Below are 26,778 nucleotides of genomic sequence, written 5' to 3' on the forward strand. Positions count from 1 at the left end.
GTGAAGATCTCGATCTCTTCATTTGACTTCTGTGAACTCGGCATATATGCCCACAGCGTCCACTGCGCAGGTTTCGATGTCCGACGTTGCGGCAATAGAGTGACGGCCCTGTATGATTTTGGTGCAGTAGGGCCAATCGGCCAGTCAGCCAATTTTAACATGGGGCGGTATATATAGAGTATAGAAAGTTAAACACGATCAATCTCCTGAATTATGTTCTTGGGAAGGTTTGCGTATCATCAAGTATTCAAGAAGTAATAATATTCTCTGGGTAGTTTCATCAAAACTCGAATACTGCCATGTTAAAAGACCGACGACGTCATTCTGCGTTATGTCGTAACTCGAAATCTGCGTGTTGGGCGTGATTTTTTTTAGTGTTGACCTTGGAGCTCAAATCCAGCTAAGCGTGTTGACAGCATCTTAGTTTACTCCGGTACTCCTCGATTTTCTCCAACAATAAACCCGATGGCCGATGCACAATTGAACATCTTTTGCACATAATCCAAAAAAATAATCCCAAGTTCAAAATTTAAAATCGATCACTCTTGTTCCACGTGCAATTGGTTTTGTTTCTTGCAGGCAGCATAGTGAATTTTTGTATTGACGATTTTCAAGAATGCGGCCACCTTTTTGTGGCGAATTTTTATGCGCCGGTCGTTCGTAACTGCGTGCGTCAAGTATCCAACTGTCTCGCTTGCAGGAATTCTCTCGAGAATGCTATTGTACTGAAGCGATGGCAATAAATTAGCACACTGGGTAATTGTGGAAAAATATTTTTTCTCTGGATTGTCTTGAGCAACAGGGTAATTTGGGTGATTTAGCCCGTACAAGTTGCACAGAATGTTATAGTGACACGTTTCCCCCGTGTTCTGCCGTGTGTCCTGTGAAATTTCATGCCATACTGTTTCCACTGCGCGTTCATCTGTGAATTGAAAAGCGAGATCGGTTGCGTGGTATACCTCTTCCTATTTATATATATACATATACTTCTGCATGACCTTCACTCATGCTTGCTAAATTTCAAAACGTTGCTCCAGCAGGGCTTGAGGAGTTCTGGAAGAAACAATTTTAATTTTTCGCCATGGCAGCAGAGAATCCATAAAGTCGTCAACCGATATTGAATTTGCAGCGTTTGTCCAAGGCATCAATCTAAGCGTTTCTCCATTTGCCACGAGCCTGAATCTGGCTGGCTGAAGGATAATTCCTGGCACGAACTCCCGGGGGTCGGCGGAGAGCAGTGTGTCCTCCGAGTCTTTGTGGAATTCAAATCTCTGAAGCAATGTATTTATGTAGAGAAACAGTTTTGAACGCGCGAGGTCTCCCCTGGAACGATTCCCAACTCCGAACGCTATGATGCTGGAACCTTGACAATATACAAGAAATAAAATTGTTTTTCTGTTACCCAACCACAACAAACACTATGTATTGAGCGTACAAGGACACAGACCTATGTTTGGAGCAACAAACGTAAGCGTTTCTCAGGATGACTGACAACCTTAAATTCACGTCAGAATAAACTTAATATGTTCAGTTTTATTGCCAATTTATTCCATTCGCGTTTAAAAGGGATTCAAACAAGCGATGTTGTTTGTCGAAGTCCTGACACACTTCAATTATCTGAGCCAGCGACGTCCTGTAATTTCAATTTTAAATCTGCATTTAAAAGCAAAGAAAAACACTAACGTGAAGCATATATCGGATGGAAGATTATTAAGCACTCTCCTGAAAAACCTAGCGAAATGCTTTCGGCACTTCGAATTTTACAGTGGTCTTTTTTGGACATATTAGGAGCAGTAGAAGTATTTACTGTACAAGATGCATATCCATTTAGATCTATATAGCAATGCATTCCTCGAATGGATTTTGGAATCTGCTGTTTCAAGCCAGAAAATGTGAAGTTGCTAACACCCACAGCGTGAGAACGGACCATTATAGAATCCGATGTTACTAATAATGAATTGCACTATTTTCTTCGATGGTGTTCAGACCAGCCCCGACAGCACAGAAGTGAACACATAAAATTGCATAAGATATAGATCGACTCAAATTGCATACCTAACGGCAGCTGCAAGGTGATACTGTAAATCGCAGTATCGCTATAAGCTGTATAAGCAGTATCGCTATAAGCTGTATAAGCAGTATCGCTATAAGCTACCATGCTGAAATATTTCAGCGAACCAAATTAAGAATAGAATAAATTTACATTTGCTCGACGAAAAGCATTCGATGATACTATAACGTGTACAACGCTTATGAGAGGAAACCTGTTGAACCCGAGTGAGAGACTGGGATACGTTTTGAAGACAAATTTTAAGATGGAAAACTATTTATTTATTTGATTGGTGTTTTACGCCGTACTCAAGAATATTTCACTTATACGACGGCGGCCAGCTTTATGGTGGGAGGAAACCGGGCACAGCCCGGAGGAAACCCACGACCATCCGCAGGTTGCTGTAAGACCTTTCCACTTACGGCAGGAGAGGAAGCCAGCATGGGCTGGACTTGAACTCAGAGCGACCGCATTGGTGAGAGGCTTCTGGGTCATTACGCTGCGCTAGCGCGCTAACCGACTGAGCCACGGAGGCCCCAAGATGGAAAACAAAGTCACACTGTATGAATTCCCGTCAACAAATATTTAACATCATGTTTGTAAGACTGTTGGCTATGTTTTAAGGGTTAATTAAGACGACGGGGCATTTGTCCGCCGGGAGTTTTGTCCGCGGGAATTGTTGTCCGCAGGGCTTCTGTCCAAGTGGCTTTTGTCCTGGATTCTGCAGTGATAGCCTCACTCTAAAATCACAAATATGCATATCTGCACAATGCCCTTCGATTGTCCCTTAAGATCATAAAACTGGGCGGACGACTTTACGGCCTTAGAACTGGAAATCCCATTTTGCTGGCATCCTTCAAATCTTCTAAAGTGACGACTCAGAAGAATGCGTCAGTGGGCGATGTTCCTCACATGCATAAAAGTTTTAAGGTTTTATCATGATGTACCGCGTGATTATACTCTGACATTAGATTTGGCAACATTTTGTTCGGCAGAGGAAGGCCCCAAATTAACGTCAGAGCGCGCTAGGTGTAAAAAATTTGATTCATTTTGTAAGACTTTTAAGACAAAAACTACCCGTCAAATACTGAAGTCACACACGCTCGTCTGTCGATTTACCGCAATCTCCACGGTTATTTCTGAGAGCCCCTGAACACGAGATTCTCTGGTAGTGTTACATGTGATTCTCTGTACTGCAACCCTCGTATACGTGGGAAACTCTGCCAGCCTCGCACATGGTAGGGTCAGTCAGCTTTGAACGCAGGGGGTCTACCGATCTTGATAATTTCCATGTTGTATTCTATGATGGCCAGGTGGGCGGAGTCTCCGAATAGTGCAAGCGTTTTCCCAGAATTTGTCAGGTGGCAAAGTAATGCGACATGAAACCAAGTTGTTAGATTTTTGCTTCCATTTGGTGTTTTATCTTATAGCGAGGATTTGGACATTGAGCTTGCTGAGTCAAACGTTCCTTTAATTATTGTTCACGGCTGTAACACGAATGTCTGTTTCGACGTTTAGATTCAGATGAGCATTACAAAAGGCGTGGTTTTCGGGGTTTTTTTCGTTTTTAAGTTCAAAAACAACTGGTGAACTTTAAAACAACCATCATGGACTTGAACTTGGTTGGTTCAAACCTATATAGAATGCGTTCTACAGCGTGCTAAAATCTATTCTCTTTTTATGAATATATATTCAGAAGATACAACATTAAAACCGTGTAAGGTGGAGTTCATTTAAATGCGATTTTTTATATTTAAAAATGATCATTTAAAATGCTACAAATAACTGTGAATGATACATTAAGCGAAAAAACATTCATTGAAGAGCCAGTACTAATCTGTGTAAGGAATAACTTTTAAAAGATCTTTGAAGAACCATTCTTATAAGTTTCTTTGCAATATGTTCATCAAGAACCTTTATTGGTTTCTTTATGAACCATATTGAGGGTTATTCAAGGACCTTTTAAGAAAGGGTTCTTCAAAGAACTTGATTGGTTCAACCTTTCACTCCCAGTGTTACTTGTAATAAATGTTGTAGCTGGCTTGCATGTCGGCTTGCGATTGGTTGTGCATATAAAACCGAATTTCCGTATCATTTAATAACCTCAGGTGTTTCTTAAGATTAGCAGGAAACTCGTGAGGTAAGCTGATTCTAGACAACGATTCACTCCCTCCTTTTATAAGATTTATTCATTTGGTTGGTGTTTAACGTCCCACTCAAGAATATTTCACATATACGACGGCCGCCAACATTATCGTGGGAGGAAACCGGACAGTACCCGGTGGAAACCCACAACCATCCTCAGGTTGATGTGCTAACCACCTCGGCTTTTTGTTATTTATTTATTTATTTATTTATTTATTTGATTGGTGTTTTACGCCCTACTCAAGAATATTTCACTTATACGACGGCTGCAAGCATTATGATGGGAGGAAACCGAGCAGAGCCCGGTGAAAACCAACGACCATCCAGCCTTTTATTAGGAATTAAAGGACAGCTATCGCACATGTAATTATATAATAATTTGAGACTTCATGACTTTTGACATGTTACATGTAAGTCTGAAATAAACGGTAATTAATGCATTTATAATTTTATACCTTTTTACCTCTGGCTGTTCCAATAAAAAAAAAAACACCTCGCCACAATGCCTTTATTTACAAAGAAGTTTTTATTCACAAAATACTTTCTGATTTCTTCAGTGAACAATAATTATGTGTAAGCTTGCGCTTTCGCCTCAATGTCCCTAGGTTTGGTTTTCAGAAGAATGTGTAATATTTTGTCCAATTCATCCAATGAGCACCCAAGGTTTGCGAGAAACACATAATAGAAATGGAGTGACCTCCCATCTTCGAAGCTCTTTTGTATTTGTGGTATTTTCTGACTCAACCTGCAAAAATAAATAAGAATCCAAATTCAAAACTAAACCACAGTCAGAAAAATACTTGTTATCGAGATATGCAAAATCAACTTTCACACGAAGAGATTGTCATACGAACTACTTCATTTTATACACAGGTATATGTACATCACAGGACAATAGTGCGTGATAAAGTTAAATAGAGCATACTGAACCTCCCTTTCTAAACTCAAAGGAAATTGCTACCGTGTGAAGCGCTTAAGAGCCGAAACTTTTAAGTAGGCTATCGGCATTTTTCGTTTTGGAACAGCGCACTGTTTAGTACAGCTGGTACAAGACAGCCCAAAGACGCCTAACTGACGTGACGTCACGCTCGATGGCTACTGAGGCAAAATGGCGTCATTAAATATTAGCTAGGTATCATTTGCCGTTTACTCTGTTGGTAACGGTCGTAGAATTTTTGAAACAGTTTTAAAATACCCTCTGGAAATATTTCAGAGAATGAATTCTAATATATTGGGTGAATTTACGTTAAACTTCAGACACATCTTTCTTTTCTTTCCACTTTACTTACATTTTCACTAGCAGTAGTGCAACCAAAGTCCACTCTCCTGGCTTGAAAGTGATATTGGTACTTGTTAAACTGAAATGAAAAAAAAAAATCTTTCAGAAGGAAATGAAAGCGGTAAAGCCATAATTTTGATGCCACCCCTGATAAAAAACTAATAAAACTTTATAATAAAAACTTTGAGTGGACTTTTAAGGCAGATAAATCAATCAGAATCATACAAAATGCATCGCTTGAAAAATTCTAAACTTTAGGTGAAATACGATTTTTTCATATTTTCTAGCATGAGCTGGGCTTGAACTCACAGCGACCGCATTGGTGAGAGCCTCTTGGGTTATTTTGCGCGCAAGCGTGCTAACGTCCTCGGCCACGGAGCCCCCGATAGTATTTTTAAGTTCCACAGCCAACAGTTTCCATACTATGTGTAAGAAGTTAACCAGAAAAAGCAAACAATCTTAACTTGTTATTACCTGAATGTGGAGACCAGTTCACGGAGCTCAGAGGAGATATGCTGTATGACCAGCCCCAGAGGAGCTAACATCTCAGGCATGCTGCCAACAGAAAGACAAACAGTTTCCCAGCAGGTACTCAGCAAATAAGGGAACGTGCTCACTACACCGTAAACTACGAAGATCTTTGACCGATGACCATTTAAAGCGGCGCCCATCATATTATTTATTTCATTTGTGTTTTACACTGTACTCAAGAATATTTCACTTATACAACAGCTACCAACACTATGGTGGGAGGAAATCAGGCAGTGCAGCAACTTGCTGGCAGACCTTCCCATGTACGGCCGGAGAGGAGGCCAGCACGGCGTGCATCAAACCAACAAGCCACATGCCTATTACCAGCGTCTCTGGAACCGGTAATCACCTATAAAACACCTGCTGGTGATTGTCCAGCACGTTATTTCTTGGGACTGGCTGAATGCCTTAAAATCTATATAATTCTGTAGGTCTGTACGGGAATGTCCCAGTCAATCAATGGCAAGCTACCAGCGAACTTTCCAACGTGTAACACACAGGTATCCACATCGTATTGATGGAAGTTTAATCAATGAAACCATGTTTTTTTAAGCTTTGACAAATAAGGTCATAAATGTGTTTCAAAACTTTGTCCTGTAAGGTTTTGTTTTAACCCTTTGACAAACAAGGTCACCATAATTCCTCAATCTTTTCTCATGTAAAAGAGCTACTTTCAGTGCAATTTATATACCTTTAGCGAGACAGAACAATAGGTTGGACGGGCCAATTTCAGGGCTTCACAAAATTATAATTTTATCAGTCTACACAGAATAATGCCCTCAGAACATGCTTACATTACAAATGTGCGAAAAGGTTAAAGAATTACAATGTGTAGTTCAAGTCCTAGGATATGCCATCCATACATGTAGGATCAGCGTCAACCGTGTGTATCTATTTTAACTGTGTTTAACTGTGGTTTTTGGAACAACTAGGAATACACAGATTAGTATTAAAATACCTTCTCTCTAACTTCTCCAAAACTATTTTCCGTCTGATCCTCGTCTGAGCTATGGAGTCCACAGGGGGTAGGATTGGCTCAACCACGGGGTGCTCTGTGTCCTGAACAAAGCCCATACAAGTAAAAAGTACAGAAAACGTCATGCTCTAATTATTTTTGTAATTGATGTTTTATGTCGTACTCAAGAATATTTCACTTATACGACGGCGATCTGTTTGTGCAAGATCTTGTGCTACGATCTCTTTGTTCAACAAAGATGAATTAGGGTATACACACTTACTTCTGCAGTTGTGGCACGTTTGGAAGTCCCTTTATAGAATTGCAGCACTTTTTGGGTAAACTCTCTATCTTTCTCTGGAAGACGTCCGCTTACTGAAGCATTTTGAGAAAGCTTGTTCTCCAACTGTTTGCCATCATTATTCTTCCCCTTTCCGGAATCCATTCCAAATGATTCCAACTGATTTGTCTCTTCTGATGCACCTTTCTTCTCAGCTCTTCTTCCCAAACTATCTTCCATCTCTGGTGAATGAGCAACACCTAGGTATTTCAAAGTGTCATTGGACACCCATTCAAACACTTTACAATAAATCTGCACCAATTGTGGATGCATGCCAGGGCACTGTTTTTCAAAATCTCTTTTAGATTCTGGTACTTCTGTAGAGATAACTGGAGAACTTGCAAAGTTTGCCATTACACCACGAGTTTGTATATTTAGATTATTCCTGTTTTCTGGTTCCAAACTTTCATTGCTATCAAAAGTAACACTTTTTTCTTTAATCTCCAGACTTTCTTCACATTTCGCTGGGTGTGGTTTGATCTCTGTACTGGAGTTTTTCTGTCCCAGTGATTGGGTAGGTTGATCGTCTATCATACTAGAAAGCAGCTTTTTTCTCCTGCTTAAAAGCTGCATAAGATAATCTGTTTTTGAAGAGGCTCCGCCTATCGCAACACCTTGCCTTTCCTCATGTTTTGGCGAACTTTCATCTGGCGCTTTCTTCTTCACTGAGCATGCTTTGTTGGAGCCCTCAAAATTTTCCGACCAGGGATTAATGTTCAGTTTATCCGATAAAGATGTAGCTAAGGTATCAACTTCTGCAAGCCCTTCTGAACTCTTTTTGACAGTATTTACCATCGAATTTTCAATTTTGGTATTTCCTCCCAGACCTTCCGTCACACGTGTGCCTCCTGAAACATCCAACGACACGTCTGTGACGCCTGCACTTTTTGTTGACGTCACATGCTCTGGTGATGATTTTGCTGTTATACTTGATGACAGCCGTGCCGATGTTGAGCCGTCTACTTCAGGTTCATTTGTTGATTGCTTCTGTCCTTTTTCTGACTGGTCCTCAGTGCTGTCAAGTTTCTCTAGGACTGACAACTCCTTAAGTAAACTCGACTTGACACCCACTCCAACCACCTCAAAACCTGGACTGCCCCTGATAGGGACAAACATAAAATATAATGTGCAATGTGATTTCTACTCACTTTACGATACTTCCAATGAAAGTCAAACTGCAAATTGGTGCAGGCCATGAAGGACTACATACAAAGTAAGGGCTTTTACATATGTAATTATAACAACAGCGCAATGATACATAATGTATATACATCAATGCACTGTCACTGATGTTCACACATTTGTACATGTATAAACCCTTACTTTGTCTATAGTTCTCCATAGCCTGTACCACCTTGCAGTGGCCTCTTAACTGAAGACGGAAGCTTGTAAACTTGAGAAAAAGACAATCATGTATGGAGTGTTTTTTATTTATAACTAGAGGTACAGACACTTATATTAAAATTTCTCAGTGACACAGATATACAATCCTTGATTTGTCTTTCTCTGTGACATTTGTCGTTTCAGTTCGCTGATACTGTGAATGTTTTCTTTCTTTTACACACAACACCTTTCCTTACAAGAGTCTTATATGCATTGCTTTTACTTTCACATTCGTGTTCCTTCAAAGTACACATTCGTGTTCCTTCAAAATATGGTTTCATAATTTTTAAATATTTTGCCTCAAGTAAATTAAAAGTAAATATAAAGACATGAGTTTTACTGGACATTACAGACCATAATAACAAACTGAAGCACAGAGACACCACAGATTTGTGTTTACTGTTAAACATGATCTGAGTGTGACATTTCTTCATTCAAGGTAAATATCCCAGTAATGCTACCACTTTTTAATGTTGAAATACAAACAGTTCGAGCATGTTCAGCTGTTACAAAAAACTTGAAGTCACTGTACTGCATCTTGTTCAATATGATCCCAAATATCCATCGGAAAATTTCAGTATTTGTTTGGAATTTTTTCACAACGAAAAAGTGTATTTACTTATTTACTTGATTGGTGTTTTACACTGTACTCAAGAATACTTCACTTATACCATGCGCACCAGCATTATGCTGGGAGGAAACCGGGCAGAGCCTGGGGGAAACTCACGGCCATTAGCAGGATGCTGGAAGATCTTCCCACATATGTTCAAAGAGGAAGCCAGCATGAGCTGGAGTTGAACTCACAGTGACTGCATTGGTGAGAGGCTCGTGGGTCATTGTGCAATGCTTGGCGGTCTGGCCACCTCGGCCATTACATAAATTTTGAAGCAGTACAAAATGGCCTTTCAACTAATGGGCTTTTTCAGTGTGAGTGGTCAGCCCTTTTATGCCAGAAAACTTACAGGTTTTGAGTGGGATCTAGAACTTTCAATTCTACTGGCTTCTCCTCCTCTCGTAACCACACCGGGGTTGTCGATATCTGTTTCTCAAAATACTTGGAAGCCTTGAAGCACTTATTACTGCAAAAATTCTGCAATAGTAACAAAAGAATTATGTGACTACTGATTTCTTAGACAGATACCATATTTCACCAAAAAATTTAGGATTTTTCAAGTGACACATTTTACGGCATTATGATTCATCCACTTACATGTAACAGCTTTTCTCAAGGAGTCTGATTGTTTCTTATCAGAAAAACTTGAGAATTGGCATAAAAAGTACCATTTCTGGCCTTTATGTGCTTTTGAAAGTGCATTTTGACATACCAATCTTCAGGTGAAATACAGTATTTACACCATTCTCAACATTTTATTCCCAAAGCCTTCAAACTTTCCAAATTCAAGATTATTTTATGACAATTCATGTCTGGAACATTTCTTCATGACTATTCAGGCTTTTATGTAAACCTGCATCAAGTTTACTTAGCTAAGGTAAAGACCATTTTTTTTGTTGGTTTAGCATGTATTCATTTTTTTGGTTTAATATGTATCCATTGTTTAGTGGTTTAGCATGTATCCATTTTTTGGTGGTTTAGCATGTATCCATTTTTTTGGTGGTTTAGCATGTATCCATTTTTTTGGTGGTTTAGCATGTATCCATTTTTTGGTTTAGCATTGATCCATTTTTTGGTGGTTTAGCATGTATCCATTTTTTGGTTTAGCATGTATCTATTTTTTGGTTGTTTTGCATGTATCTATTTTTTGGTTGTTTTGCATGTATCCATTTTTTGGTTTAGCATGTATCTATTTTTTGGTGGTTAAGCATGTATCCATTTTTTGGTTTAGCATGTATCTATTTTTTGGTGGTTTAGCATGTATCTATTTTTTGGTGGTTTAGCATGTATCCATTTTTTGGTTTAGCATGTATCTATTTTTTGGTTTAGCACTGATCCATTTTTTGGTGGTTTAGCATGTATCTATTTTTTGGTGGTTTAGCATTGATCCATTTTTTGGTGGTTTAGCATGTATCCATTTATGGTTTAGCATGTATCCATTTTTTGGTTTAGCATGTATCTATTTTTTGGTTGTTTTGCATGTATCCATGTTTTGGTTTAGCATGTATCCATTTTTTGGTGGTTTAGCATGTATCCATTTTTTGGTGGTTTAGCATGTATCCATTTTTTGGTGGTTTAGCATGTATCCATTTTTTGGTTTAGCATGTATCTATTTTTTGGTGGTTTAGCATGTATCCATTTTTTGGTTTAGCATGTATCTATTTTTTGGTGGTTTAGCATGTATCCATTTTTTGGTTTAGCATGTATCCATTTTTTGGTTTAGCATGTATCCATTTTTTAGTTTAGCATGTATCTATTTTTTGGTGGTTTAGCATGTATCTATTTTTTGGTGGTTTAGCATGTATCCATTTTTTGGTTAAGCATGTATCCATTTTTCGGTGGTTTAGCATGCATTAACCAATTGTACTCATGCTACAAGAACCTTTCTTTCTGTGACGTCATACACCCTGTTAGACTTTGTAGAGATGAAGTACTTCTGCTGTGGAATCTGAAACAAACAAATAAATAGAGGTTCTACAATGAGAGGCCCTGTGTTACAATGGGTATCACTTGAGTTTATTAATTTTCATAACCACAAGACAATGTTTTATGACACAGCATCGTACTTGTTCCCATATATGGAATACAATGCGTGGAACCATTTACAATAAAAGGAACTGTCGAGGTTGTGACAAGGAGCTTTTTGTAACAGTAGTTGTCATTGGCAATAACACTTTATGATGTTGACCATTTAACGTACATGTGTAGTTCTACGGAACTGAGGGAATTAACTAGGTCAAACTATTACTCTGCACTTTGACAGCTTTGTTTTGATTGGCTACTTGAAGCCTGAAATCATAACTTTCACTCACTAGTTCATGATGACAACAATAGGGCACCACCCATGTGTGGACATAATGGGGTTGAGTGAGTGAGTGAGTGAGTGCTTGGGGTTTAACGTCGTACTCAACAATTTTTCAGTCATATGACAACGAAGGAATCCATAGGGTGCATGTACGTGTAATGTGCCTCCTTGTAGCAGGACGATTTCCACCGCTCTTTTATCTAGTGCTGCTTCACTGAGGCGACTTACTGAAGGCCAGTAAGCCGCCCCGCCCGAGCCATTATACTGATACGGGTCAACAGTTGTTGCACTATCCCCTTCATGCTGAACGCCAAGCGACATAATGGGTTGAAGTGTGGGAGATACATGTTCACCTACAGACCTAGGGGGGTACAACTTTTTACATCATCGACATATTCAGCAAGAGTTTTCTTCTGTGACAGAGGCCACATCTACAGGTGACACGGAAACAGCAGGGATTGAAGCCATCTAAGCAGGGTTCGTTGAGTTTTAAAATTTCTGAGGTTTTTCCGAGGTTTTTTCCCGGCTACTTTGTTTATATATTGTACGTTTATACAAGCTTAAAACAATATAAAAATGACCATAGGTTAAGAATTTGACCAGTCAGTCTTTCACACATAAAGAGAAGTGTCTAAGCAATTTCAAAGAAATTTCTCCAAGAGAATGTCAGTCTTATACAAAGTAGCTCAGATTGGATCAAGGCTTCACCAGGCTCAACTACAAAAACACCTGTTTTTTCCAGGCTATCCTAGGCCTGGAAAAGTTGTTTTTCAAATTCCAGGCCTATCAAGGTTCTCTAGGCCCCAACAGAACCCTGCCACCAGATCCTGACTTCAGTATATCACAACTGTTCCCTAAGACTTCACACAATGGAAACCATACAACTACACTGAAGTGAGCAAGGGCTAGATTTATGTCGTGACAAATTATTGCATTTCTGTGTCTGGCTTCTAAAATTTCCCTTTCAGCAACATTTCATGGCATTTCTGTCGCGCCATTTTCTTCAAAAATAAAATATCATTACAATATGAACTAGTACTTGAAATGCTAAATGAACATAAGGATATATACACTTAAATGACAACGTCTCTTCCATTCAACGATAAATCACCAGCGGAAGCTGTGTTTAAAATGATGGCTGAATGTACAAGATCAAGGGGAACAACCACAGAATATCAACCAACGAGCCCCTTCACTCGCCTTGCCACTGTGTAAATGAAAATACTAGCGCCCCCTGGTGGTCGAAGGGTCCGAGTTCCGCCTGGCAAGAGCAGCACTTCAACGTTTGCAGCAGCGAGTCTTCCAAATACCAAATATAAAGTTGGAAAACTACTTTGTACTGATCATAAGATATGCTTCATGACTAATTTGTAGGAAATATCTTTGGTCAACATGTAGAATGCCACTACTACCTGAAATCTGAGACCAGAATTATATTAATACAAAAGAAAAAACAGAAGAGGCAGAGGTTCTAATGCATCAGTGAATATACATCTGCTTTCTTGTAGTTTAAGCTGTTTGTGCACTCTATCAGTGCTTGTTTTAAAGAACTTCCTGAATAAACTTCCTACATCATTGTTTCAGCACAGGTGTTACTGCATTAGTGAATATCCCAGTATATCACTGTTTCAGGACAGGTTCTAAATGCATTAGTGAATATCCCTGTACATGTATATCATTGTTTCTGGACAGGTTTTAATGTATTAGTGAATAATCCCAGTGTATTATGGTTTCAGCACAGATTTTAATGCATTAGTAAATATCCCTCTACATTCTTGTTTCAGGACCGGTTTTAAACATTAGTGAATATCCCTGTATATCACTGTTTCAGGACAGGTTTTAATGCATTAGTGAATATCCCTGTATATCACTGTTTCAGGACAGGTTTTAATGCATTAGTGAATATCCCAGAATACCATTGTTTCAGCACAGATTTTAATGCATTAATGAACACCAAGTATATCATTGTTTGAGGACAGATTTGATTACATTAGTGAATATCCATGTGTAGCATTGTTTTCAGGACAGGCTTATTACAATAGTGAATAATCCCTGTGTATCACTGTTTCAGGACAGATTTAATGCATTAGTGAATATCCCTCTATATCATTTATTCAGGACAGAATTTTAATGCATTAGTGAATATCCCAGTAAATCATTGTATCAAGACAGGTTTTAATGCATTAGTGAGTATCCCTGTATATCATTGTTTCAGGAAAGGTTTTAATGCATTAGTGAGTATCCTTATAAATCAGGTGTAAAACATCACTAAATGTCCATTTTGTCTACCCCTATAAGTTGGACAAGGCGTGCTAAGTGTTAATGTATCTCTGGTACCTATGGTTTAAAGTACCATTTACAATATTATGGCAGTAATAACAGAGTAATATTACAGAGATAATCCTGACTTCCTATGTCGAACAACATATTCTTCAATTTAAATTTATGAAAAGAAGTTTCTCATATTAAGATGAAAAATAAGGTATTAAGAAGGACATCTCTAAATCTGACTGGATGCATACATGTAGATGAGAAATATAAACTGCACTGAACATTGTCACCAGGCTGGTCGGTTTGTATGGGAAATGATGACCTTTTTTCACAGTGCATATTTGAAGGCACCCAAGGACACCTCATGACTGATACATATATTATATATACAGATTTATTGATACTGTTGTTTATCGTTTTCTGAATAAACAGGCCTGTGTTTTATTAGTTTGATAATCAAATTAGCAAGTTCTTTGGTTTCCATATGTCTTTTTAGTCATCTCCACCTCATAGTCCCAGTAGCCCGATATGTTTTCACAGGCTAAGTTATGCTACGAGTTTGATGGTGGTGGTTAAAAACAGAAGTGCCGGCACTGTAGGAAGTTCTTATACAATGTCACACACAATATGTATGCTTAATTATCCATACATTCAAAACTGATATTAGACTCAAAAATAAGAGTCCATCATAGCTATCTACTTGATTATCAAGGGTTGGACAATGAAAGTTTTTAATTCTAACAGACTGCATATGTTGCACGTGTGGTAAGAGATTATACTGACGGAAAGGCTATTCATGCATGCATTATATAGGCAATAGCACTCTGAAGTGGACGGTAGAACCAGGTTCAATCCTGGGTTGAGTCACACCTAAGACCTTAAAAGAGGAAGTCGTAATTTCCTTGCTTGGCGTTTAGCATGAAGGGGATAGTGCAACAACTGATATCACTATAATGGCTCGGGTGGGGCAGCTTACTTGCCTTCGGTAAGGCGTCTCAGTGAAGCAGCCCTGGGATAAAAGAGTAGAAAAGTGGAAATCCGTCCTGCAACAAGCAGGCACATTACATGCACTCTTAGGATTCATTCCTCGTCATATGACTGAAACATTGTTTAAGTACGATGTTAAACCCCAAGCCTCACTCACTCACTCACTCACTCTGAAGTGGAGCTATGTGCAGAGGGCTTCCAAATGGTAGTATCTACTCTAAGGTCGTAAAGATGCAATCAAAATAACCAATGACAATAGTGAATAATGTATGCACATGCTGTATACCCTGCATTTATTCAGTACAGGTCATGCACTGCCTTCCTCTAACTTGCATGTAAGTCTGTCTACCTTTGTGTCTACACAGTGAATACAATGTGTGGTAATGTTTTCCTGCTCATTATTGCAGTGCGATATTATGTATCTTACTGGATAAAGTCCTTTTATGTTAAAAGCTGTAATAAATAAATTCAGCCTAAAGCCGAGGAAAATCTATGCCTGAGTTATCACCCCTAACATATTGCCCCTTCAACTGCAAGGGGGCGCTGCTCCCCCACTAAACAAAATAGCCCACTAAGTAAATCGGTGCAAGTGACAGGGCTCGTTAGTTGATAGGCCTCTGGAACAACTATGGAACACAATAGATGTGGATAAAGTGGGGATAACTCACTGCTCCGAGGACGTTACTGCAGACTGGATACCCACAAGTGTTGATGATAGCTCTCTCTTCCACAATATCAGCATAGTGACTTGGTGTGATGTACAGGCCCTGTAAAGGAAACAGATCACAAACTAATTAAAAGGGAGAAGGGGATGGGGAGGGGGGAAAACACAAAATTAATAAAGGAATGACAAAAATGTATCTGGAATAGAAAAAATGCATTTCAAAATACATTCACCACTTGTTAAATGTTATTCGACAGAAAACAAATACATGGACGTAAATGTCTACCAGCTATATGTGGATGGCTTGGTTTTTTCTCACCATAATGCTTGCCGTCGTATAAGTGAAATATTCTTGACTACAGTCAAACAAATGGGTTTTATGTCTGGAGATTATAGGAGCTGTAATTTAGGGTTGAAGCAATATCCAGCCTGGAAATATGCAGCACGACAAAGACTATTTATTTATTTATTTATTTGATTGGTTTTTTACGCCATACTCAAGAATATTTCACTTATACGACAGCGGCCAGAATTATGGTGGGAGGAAACTGGGCTCAACTTGGGGAAAACCCCCGACCACAAGCAGATTGCTGTCAGACCTTCCCACATACAGCTGGAGCAGAAGCCAGCATGAGCTGGACTTGAACTCACAGTGACCCCATTGGTCAGAGGCTCCTGGGTCAATGCGCTGCATTAGCATGCTCTCGGTCACTGAGGCCCCCTTAACAAACACAATGTCATGCACCCAATAATATTCTGACAGCGGTAAACTGTTTGGTACAGGGCAAAACTACCATGAAATGAACACTGTAACTTTTTTAATGCTGTGAGCAGTGTGGAAATTTGCCATATTGTCCAGCACCAACTTAGAAATTATTTCCAGGCTTGAATCACTATCTATCAGTAAGTCAACGAAGAATCTTACACAATCTGCCAGGTACTCTGAAGTAACAGTGTTGTCCAGGAGTTTTTCCACAATCCTGAATGCTCTCTCCTCGTATGCCACACGCTTCCGGATTTTAGCCTCCAACTCCGCCTTTCTGAAAATAAAATGAAACAGATAACTGTGGGATTGCATATATCTAATATCAATCTTAATGACATTTCACTCATGGAAGAGCAACTAAACAGTACAATGAGTAGCATCAGGCACACATAGCAACCAAAGCCCCAAGAACAACTGAAGCATGATGGTCATGAAAGTTCCCTCTAAGAAACTGGGATTGAAAATGAAATGAAGAACAGTCATAACACAACCAAATATGATAAAATTTGATTTTGTCAGGCAAAGAGTTTTGTATTCAAGACTGTGGATCTTTGGGCTGTTTACCTCTGGGCTCCATTTGCCCAACACTTGTGTGCAAAGCCCATATACCATCAGGGTTTTAACCCCAACTTCTGGCATATCAGTGAGCGCCCCCACTTGGAACTCCTGAGAGCTTGTATCTCTCATAGGCCCTATATGAAATGTGAACGTCAAGACAGCCGGGTTTTGGACTTATAAGGCTGTAAAGCAGATGTTTTGTATTAACACCCATCTTAATTAGACAACTTTTTCACCGCTGTGTGTGAGTGAGTGAGTGTGTTGGCTCAATTAAAACGGCTCATGCCTGGACGTCCACAGTCCCAAACTGACTCACTGTCGGATTGGATAGAATGAGGCTAAATTTCACATACTGCATCCACACCACTTCTTCAGCCAATATCCAGTATGTCTAGATAAGCCAGCATGCTAGTCTGGTCAGACATTTTAAAAATACTGGCTGATTTAATGGTTAGCGAGAGTCATTTTGGTCTGAGAAATTGAGGACATATAGGCCTGTGTATAAATTTATTTATTTATTTGATTGGTGTTTTACGCCGTACTCAAGAATATTTCACTTATACGACGGCGGCCAGCATTATAGTGGGTGGAAACCGGGCACAGCCCGGGGGAAGTCCACAAGCATCAGCAGGTTGCTGAAGGACCTTGAGCTGGACTTGAACTCACAGCGACCACATTGGTGAGAGACTCCTGGGTCATTACGCTGCGCTAGCGCGCTAACCAACTGAGCCACGGAGGCCCCGCCTGTGTATAAAGCCTCAAAACTTACTTTTGTGTTTTGATATTACAACAAAATACCACGTGACTCATGGTTTGACGATGCATCTGAAACACCTCATTCATCGGTGAAACTACAGAGAACCTGGCATTTGTTTCCATTTTTATTCCAATAGTTTGCGTTTGGCCTACCACCAGGGCTCCAATTATCGTCACTATGTTTACCTCGCAACTTCACTGTCGTTGCTGTCACCACTCGCCTCAGACATCTTCTGTGATCAAAATATCAATGGTAATAGTCTATCTCTATGATGTGATTGTACATCCTCTGAAATACAGAAGTATGAGGATAACAGAAACCGAACACTCATTCCACTCATGTATCCTTGTTACTCATGCCGTCGACATAAGTGGGAAATGACAGATACTCTCGTCTCGCATGCGAGCTACACTGAATTCCAAAACCCATGAAAAACACGCATTCTGTTCTTGTGGTTTCTACCACAGTGATGTTTTAGTACTATGTGCAAACATTTCAGTGCGATGTGTACTGCAAGGAGTTTAATAGTTAATTATCAATTCAGTGCGTTTTGTGTTTGAGAGTATGGCAGAAACGTGCGATGAGAAATGGAGGGAAACAAAGATTTTCAACGAAAAGAGGCGGGCGACTTGTTGAAAGTATCCTTCACTCCAGAGCGAAAATTTGTCTGCGTTTCCTATCCTGGAATCGTACAAAATGAGGACAAGGCGTTTGCCACTCTGGGTGGGATCAAAGCCATTCAGAAGGTAGTACATTTGACTGCTGTACTGCTGGTGCAAGTACTGAAAATTGATTTGAAAATGAAATGTCGAAAGCTTCTCTTATTTTAACGTTATATCTTGAATTCACAGCACTGTTGGGTTACTGGTTACCAAAATGTGCATGTAGCCTAGTCAATGTATTGGAGTAGTATTGTGCACGTGTGTAATGTTTCCCATACACCATAAACCCCATCCGACGTAGCGCTGTAGGGCTGTGATTACGTATACTATCACAGCCCAGTCTTGTTCCATAAGCTTACCTTGTTCCTCTGTTCTTCCCTTGTTGGCTTTAACATACTACTGCTGGGCATCAAATAATGTGTTTGTCCGTAGTCTTAGTGGTCTCGGTTATCAATTCCTGGTAGGTGTTCCCATGTACCACCACTAATAAATCCACACAAGCATGAAACTAGTTGAAACTGGATAAATTCTTACTCCAACCGCCATATTTGAATGCATCCAATCTAACAGTTTCCTACATATTGGTGAGTGCCACCACTCAGAATTTCCAAGAACGTGGAACCTGTTTAAGTCCTATTGAGAAACATTAAACGACAATCAAGTGAAGAAGTAATAGGTTGGTTATTTTTGATGCATTTTGATTTTTAGACGGTGCAAAATCCAATCAAGAAGTTGGAGCTAAAAATGAGACCCGAAGACATTTACTGTAAACCAGTATTTGGGACGCGCACAGAAACAACCAGCCTGTTGCTACGAGTGAAGCGTCGAAGACGGAAGGGGACGGCTCCAGGAGAGGCCTCGGTGTCGGATGCGACAGAGACTAAGAATGATACCCAGGAAGAGTGGAAAGCTGATATTCTGGGAATGGTGGGATGCACCTTCAGATTCCAGTGTGAGTTGCGATTACGAGATAGAGGATCAGATGAAGCGTAAAAGTTACTTGCACATGCATTAAATAGGTTAAACTTTCTGGCTGCCCTAGGGTTTTCATTTAGAATTTGAGAAGGTGGTCAGAGTTCAAAAGAAGGCAGCTGAATTGAAAGTAATTATGTCACAATTACTATTGATTTAAATAGTAAGAATATTCAAAGTAGACGGCAACAGGGACGGCAGTAAACAGCTGTCTGCAGCCTGCTACTTGCCCTTTTTGAACACCCAGATTCCCCCACTAACTGTCAGTGCTCATGTGGCCATTTGCAGGTTTACATTAGTTGAAGACCAGTTGTCTTCCACCAATATGGTGTGGATGTCTAAATGTGACATTTATGACCTTTGGGAAAGTTTGTCAGTAACTTGCCAAAGGTTGGTGGTTTGTACTTTTTGGCTCCACTCACAAAATTAACTGCTTTTGTGTAGATGAAAACACTGTAGCTCTGTGTCCTGATTCTTTCCAGCATTGTGTGACTTCCAATACCTGCCTATGGAGAGGTTGGATGACGGCTCGTACAGAGACATACACAAGGACTTGGCGCTGAGGAAGTTCACTTCCTTGAAGCAATGGCTGAAGAGAGATGACATCCCGATGTTCTTACAACCCGTTATGTTCTCTCGGTCTGACGTCCCATCGGAATACGTCTACAGACCCGCTCCTAAACCCAGGAGGGCCGTGGAGCGAGATCCGAACCAACCCACAAATCTAATAGGAACAGGTAATTTTGTCCCGCTGAGTTTATTCTTTTGTTTTTGCCCTAAAAATGCAACTAAAGAGGAGGAATTTGTGTAGTATAAAATATTGAAATGCATCTCGTGCTGAAATGCATCGTACTTGAAAAACGATGGTGATGTTCTCTGTGAACTCTTGTTTCTTCATCCTTGACGTCAATTGCTGTTATTCAAGAAAATTATTCTTGACTATAGCATTGAACGCCAATCAATAAGTCACTCGGTGTTTTCTGTTACCGGCGAAAGCTTACAAATGTGATGTTTTATTGAGGTCTAAGCGAGTAAAAAATACACGTTTGAAGCAGGAGGAAAATGCCCTCTTGTACATTGTAGAAAACAATCAGAAGATACCTGTTTAGTTTTGACAATTTGCAAAACAGAAGTGAAATCATAGTTTATGTTAATTACTGAATAGACTTAAATGGGTCATCATGTTTTGGGTTTGTTTTTTTTTCCACAGCACGCAAGAAAAGAACAGTATTCACACTGTTTGCAAAGTTTGATGATAAAGAAATTCCATCTACCCCACTTGAGGGTGCCACTCAGACACTAAGGTCAATGGTGAGGGTCGCAGGGAAAGAAGAGGAAGTCAGAAAGGTAAAACACTGCCTTTGTTTGATATCTGATAGATACTTTAAAAGAAAATAAAACAAATAACATGGCTTGAGTTTGGAAGAGGTAAAAGATGTGGAAAAAAAATGCCGTACAAGAAAAGCAAGTTTTTCTCTTTTGCAGTTACTCGTAGCCAATATTGAGTTTAACTTGTGTTTGTAACTCTGTTTTCTGCCTTTGTGGTGGAAAATCAAAGAAACCAGTCACAAATCATTTATTTATTGATTAATTTTATATTTTTTATACAGGGCATTGTATAATACACAAGTGCACCATAATACTGGTCCCTATTGTATGAGGGAAATATTCCTGAATGTGGCGTAAATCTAAAATCGGCCACAGAGATCCCCAATAAAAAAAAAAAAAATATAATGTACAAATAAAATTGACTATTTTCTGTATTCACAGCTTTTTGAGGAGCGTCCAGTCTGGTCTAAGAATGCCATAATGTACCATACAAAGTGTACCAAAGACACTCTGAAGTGCATACTGCCCCTGATGGCGTATTACTTCATTACTGGACCCTGGAGGTCACTGTGGGTCAAGCTTGGATTTGACCCCAGGAAGGACCCCAAAGCCAAGATCTATCAGGTTCTGGACTTCAGAATACGGCAAAGTAAGTCGAGTGAGCAAGCTTGGAAATAATGTTGAAGTTCCTTGATCGAGTCACACCTAAGACTTTAAAAGAGGAAGTTGTAACTTCCTCGCTTGGCGTTCAGCATGAAGGGGATAGTGCAACGACTGGGTGACCCGTATCAGTATAATGGCTCGGGTGGGGGCGGCTTACTTGCCTTGGGTAAGTCGTCTCAGTGAAGCAGCACTAAATAAAAGAGCGGTGGAAATCCGTTCTGCAACAAGGAGGCACATTACACGTACATGCACCTTAAGGATTCCTTCGTCGTCATATGACTGAAAAATTGTTAAGCACGACGTTAAACCCCAAGCACTCACTCACTCACTCACTCTTTGTATGTTTAAGTAATAGGATCCATGAATAAAAAACAGTTGTAGGAAATAATTGTATTATTTATTTGTGTTGTTAAAAAAACTTTAATATGACAGGAATGTTACACAAACTCCATTTTGTAAAAAGATTAAATATGATCTCATTTTAGGAGGTGCCGTTGACAAACTTAACATCGTAGGGAAGAGGAGTATATTTCAATACAACCTGCCAAACAGACATCGCAAACAGCAGAGACATGTGGCTAAAATCCACGTATCAGAACTGGAAAAGGCTCCAGATGAACCTAAAAAACCCTACCGACAGAAACATATTGAGGTGAGCCAAGGTTTGATCTGGCTGAACAGTTTGGGCATCGCTTTTGAATCGCAAAGCTGCAATTTTCACCATTTTTGTACATGCTAATATAGTGTACATGTACTGTAATGCAAAAGTATGAAATCCTAGAATTTGGCATCTCATACTTCTGAATTCATACCCTTTTAATGTGTTGTCTGCTCAGGCCATAAATTGTTTAGTTCAAGCTGTTTATCCTCATCACTAAGTTGATCACGTTTCTGTGTTCCGCTTGGACCATCTCGTTTTTCCGTGTCACGAAGTAGATCATGTTTCTGTGTTCTGTTTAGAACATATCATTTTTCCATGTCACTAAGTTGATCATGTTTCTGTGTTCTGTTTAGAACATCTCGTTTTTCTGTGTCAATAAGTTGATCATATATCTGTATTGCTGTTTTATAGGATATCTCCTTCATCTACAAGCCAGATGTCTTGCCACCATACCGGTGCATGTTCTACCAAATGTGTGACATCCAGGAAGAACAGTGTCAGCAATTGATACATCTGAATGATGGAATGGTAAGGAGCGGCTGCTGTAGTTGTCTCCCTTTAATAGATTGGGGCACTGTTCAAGAGTGCTCTCCCATCCATTATCTTAACTGGTTAAAACTTACGCAGTTTAATTCTGCGTAATGTCAGAAATTGTTGACAGTGCTCCATGTTAAAGAGGGTAGCAAGGTTTGGGCTTCCTTTGTACAGGCGTAGAGGGGTGTCATACCGTAATTACAGAAATTCTTGTCCTCATTTTTTTTTTCTTATTATCATCCACGTTTAGGTAAATGGCGAAGTATTTTATGCATTGACCTCCGTTTTGCACTCGTTTGTTTCCTACAGACAATCTCACATAAACAAATCTAAGCTAATATTTACGGTTTCCAGGTGTTAGCGTACATTGATGCATGAGTGAACAAATGTTAACCTCTGAACTGGTTCAGTAGGTTGTGCCTGAAATTTTGTGGACAACACTTTCCACCAATATATTTATTTATTTATATAATTTTTTTTGTTACGGTGGCAAAAAACCTGGCGGTGGGGGGGGGGGTGCGTGTGGTGGTACCCATGACCATTCACAGGTTGCTAACTGACTTTCACCAATATGTTAGGAAGTTTGTACAGACACTTTTTCACCCATGAAGATGATCACTATCATGTATGTGAAATACTTTTGAGTACAGAATTAAATACCAGTTGCTGTATTTCACTTAAGGTTTAGTATGTAAAACTGCACTTTCAGAAGCACATAAAGGCCTTCAAAAGTTTTTTCTTATAAGGAAGTCACATAAAAAAAGTTAAATGAATCCATTATAATGTGTCATTTGAAAAATGTTTAACAGTCATCAATTTTTAAGAGACTACAAGAAGCACGATAATAAAACAATAAAATTATAAATTCCTTCCAGGAGTCTGAATGCACTGAGAAGGATGGCTGGTGCATCAAGGGAATTGGTGAGAAATGCCGAGCCATCATGTACAAACATCTAAAGAAACTAGCCCACAGAGAGGAATTCCCTAGCCTGCACGGTCCTGCAGGTAAACTCACAAAACACTTTGTTGGCAGGAATTCCCTAGCCTGCACGGTCCTGCGGGTAAACTCACGAAACACTTTCTTGGCAGGAATTCCCTAGCCTGCATGGTCCTGCAGGTTAACTCACGAAACACATTGTTGGCAGGAATTCCCTAGCCTGCACGGTCCTGCAGGTAAACTCACAAAACACTTTGTTGACAGGAATTCCCTAGCCTGCACGGTCCTGCAGGTAAACTCACAAAACACTTTGTTGGCAGGAATTCCCTAGCCTGCACGATCCTGGAGGCAAATTCACAAAACACTTTGTTGGCAGGAATTCCCTAGCGTGCACAGTTCTGGAGGTAAACTCACTAAAAAACTTTGTTGGCAGGAATTCCCTAGCCTGCACGGTCATTGAGGTAAACTCACAAAACGCTTTGTTGGCAGACGCACTATTGTGCTGTTCTTCATGTAAACGTCTAAAAGAAGGGGAATCTTAAAGAAGCAAGACCTATACGTCTTTTCTCTTTCTTATCAAGCATTGAAATAAGCAGCAGAACAAGGATAATGCCCTGCACCAAATATTGGGTTGATAAGGGCTGACTATTTGGTACAGGATACAACTGCCATGAAAATAACATTGCAAATTTTGTGATAAGGTGAATCCCTGGGAGATTTGCCATCATGTGCAGCACCAAACTGACAAATATTTCCAGGCTGTTCATCTGTTTTTTGTATTGCTGTATTTCCCGGAACGCACAATATGTTGGTTGAATACCAGTGTTGGACTGGTAATCTCACCAATCTAACCGTCAACACTCCATGTACATGTATTTCTGTTTATGTGGTCTAACGTGAAGTTTGCTGTAGATGAATTGCCTTCCACCAATACACACTTATGCAGGTAAAAACCTTGCCAGTGGTTTACTCCTGGCAGTCCAGTTTACTCCTGGCACTCTAGTTTATTCTAGGGACTTCATTTTACTTCTGGCACACCAGTTTATTCCAGGCACTTCATGTTACTCGTGGCACTCCGGTTTACTCCTTGTACACTAGTTTACTCCTGGCACTCCAGTTTACTCCAGGGGCTGTAGTTTACTCCTGGCGCTCTAGTGTACTCCTGGCACTCCAGTTTACACCTGGCAATCCAGCTAACTCCGGGCACTTCATTTTACTCCTGGCACTCCAGTTTACTCAAGGCTCATCATTTTACTCTGTGCATGGAATTGACCAGATTTGTATATAATTAAAATATTTTTTAGTACAGCTGTGAATATCAATCAGTCAATATCTGTGTCAAGGCAGAAGTATTTTTGTCATCAATATTGAAATATTGAAAGCAAAATGGAGGTCATAAACCTAAAATGGCCATTCACTAATGCCATCACTCAGTTCAAGTCCAGCTCATGTTGGATTTCTCTCTGGTCATATGTGGGAAGGTGTTTCAGCAACCTGCAGATAGTCGTTTCCTCCGTACTCTGCCATGTTTCCTCTCATCATGGTGTAAAATACAAATCAAATAAATAAATAAAGTAAATGTCTCACTTTGTTTAATATATTTATGTTCTTTTTCTGGGTACAATATGTCATCTCTTTCATCGTGTCTACAAATCATTGGATGCTTAACATCAAATCATGTTATCAACTTACTATTGATGGCGGTTGCAGGTACCAGTGCCAAAGCATCAGGAGACAGTGATGAAGATTCTGACAATGAGCCAATGGGTGAAGACCTTCCATCAGATGATGACATGACTGAGATGGAAACAGAGATGTTAGATGCTGTTTGATTGGTTGATCTAATTTATCTGTCAAGGAAACCTTGCTGGCGAGGGACCAATACTTGATGTTCATATATGGACTACTGAATATTGTGTCCACTCATTGGTTGATGATAAAATATTATGGATGAACATGGAAAGATATAGAACTTGGTGGAATAGCAGGTTATGAGAATGGAGTAATTGCTAATTATATAATGGTCAGACTGATGGAAGTGGCCATGGACATCTTATTGAGTCGTAGAGCATGAAAAGCTCAGGTGCCAACTTTTCAACTGGAATGGATGTGCATTTGTGAAAGTGTGAGCACTGGACCGTCAGCATCATGGAAATAATATTTCTTGTGGAATAGTAAATATTTTGTTTCCATGGGATAAGTTATTTCTGTTGTTCAAGAAGAATGCATATTATGCAGAAATGGAATAAAACTCCTCTATCATGGGGTGGAAAATAAAGTAGGAATTTCCTTCTGTTCATTGAGTTTCATGAACTGCAGTCTTGTGCATTACGTGTACATTTGCAGTGTGTGAATTTTGCGCTTTGGAATATAAAACATTGTGTTATGGAGTACATGAATATGGTCCCGTGTAATGTGTGAATATTGTCCCGTGGAAAATCTGATTATTGTCCCGTGGAATATCTGATTATTGTCCCGTGGAATATGTGAATATTGTCCTGTGGAATGTGTGAATATTGTCCTGCGGAATATCTGATTATTGTCCCGTGGAATATTTGAATATTGTCCTGTGGAATATCTGATTATTGTCCCGTGGAATATGTGAATATTGTCCCGTGGAATATCTGATTATTGTCCTTTGGAATTCGTGAATATTGTCCCGTGGAATATGTGAATATTGTCCCGTGGAATATTTGAATATTGTCCTGTGGAATATCTGATTATTGTCCCGTGGAATATGTGAATATTGTCCTGTGGAATATCTGATTATTGTCCTTTGGAATTTGTGAATATTGTCCTGTGGAATTTCTGGTCCTTAGGAATGGTATCATATGTGAATTTGGAATACTTAATTAATCATGTTTTCTTGTGGAATATCAAAACGTTTTCACGTGGAATACGTGGGTATGGAGGACTATTCAAGGAGTATTGGCCATCTCTGATTATGGAAGTGGTATGGGAGTACATCGTCACTACATGTGCGTGTGGTTAACTTTGCTTGTTGGATTCACTTCACCTCTCAGTGCTCAGGTCGTGAATCTGTGCAATGTTTTATTTAGTTGTCTAACCCTCAGCCTTTTTATAACATTAAATGCAAAAAAAAAAAAAAAAAAAAAAAACTCACAAAAATGTATCAGATGAAAGACCATTCGTGGGAAGGTCTTACAGCAACCTGCGGATGGTCGTGGGTTTTCCCCCCCGCCTCTGCCTGTTTTCCACCCACCATAATGCTGACTGCCCTTGTAATAAGTGAAATATTCTTGAGTACGGCGTAAAACACCAATCAAATAAATATGTAAATGAAAGACCATTAAACTCTGTCCAAGAAAGTTTTCCGACCAAGTGAAATGTTATTAATATTAAATTCTACAGCGATCTCTAGTGATCCAGAGGGTATCAGTTAAGTCATAGGCATA

The 26,778-nt window shown here is 39.5% G+C and overlaps 2 protein-coding genes across 2 annotated transcripts; one reads left to right on the forward strand and one right to left on the reverse strand.

Moving 5' to 3' along the window:
• Positions 1–4,724: 4,724 nt before the first annotated feature.
• LOC135480983 (putative RNA polymerase II subunit B1 CTD phosphatase Rpap2) lies at positions 4,725–17,944 on the reverse strand. The gene is made up of 10 exons (XM_064760913.1): positions 17,790–17,944; positions 16,449–16,563; positions 15,528–15,626; positions 11,179–11,244; positions 9,646–9,773; positions 7,244–8,399; positions 6,964–7,064; positions 5,949–6,029; positions 5,485–5,553; positions 4,725–4,940 (listed from the first exon to the last, which is right to left on the reverse strand). The coding sequence occupies exons 1-10, from the start codon at positions 17,831–17,833 to the stop codon at positions 4,763–4,765; spliced, it is 2,037 nt and encodes a 678-aa protein (XP_064616983.1). The 5' UTR covers positions 17,834–17,944; the 3' UTR covers positions 4,725–4,762.
• A 247-nt stretch (positions 17,945–18,191) lies between these two features.
• LOC135480602 (general transcription factor 3C polypeptide 5-like) lies at positions 18,192–26,424 on the forward strand. Its single transcript, XM_064760481.1, has 9 exons — positions 18,192–18,350; positions 18,975–19,218; positions 19,721–19,975; positions 20,449–20,585; positions 21,009–21,216; positions 21,716–21,882; positions 22,303–22,419; positions 23,301–23,430; positions 25,073–26,424. Exons 1-9 carry the CDS (start codon positions 18,192–18,194, stop codon positions 25,192–25,194), a joined length of 1,539 nt encoding a protein of 512 aa, XP_064616551.1. The 3' UTR covers positions 25,195–26,424.
• The last annotated feature ends 354 nt before the right edge of the window (positions 26,425–26,778 follow it).

Source organism: Liolophura sinensis, chromosome 13 (assembly GCF_032854445.1).
Source record: "Liolophura sinensis isolate JHLJ2023 chromosome 13, CUHK_Ljap_v2, whole genome shotgun sequence".
Lineage (NCBI taxonomy): Eukaryota > Metazoa > Mollusca > Polyplacophora > Chitonida > Chitonidae > Liolophura > Liolophura sinensis.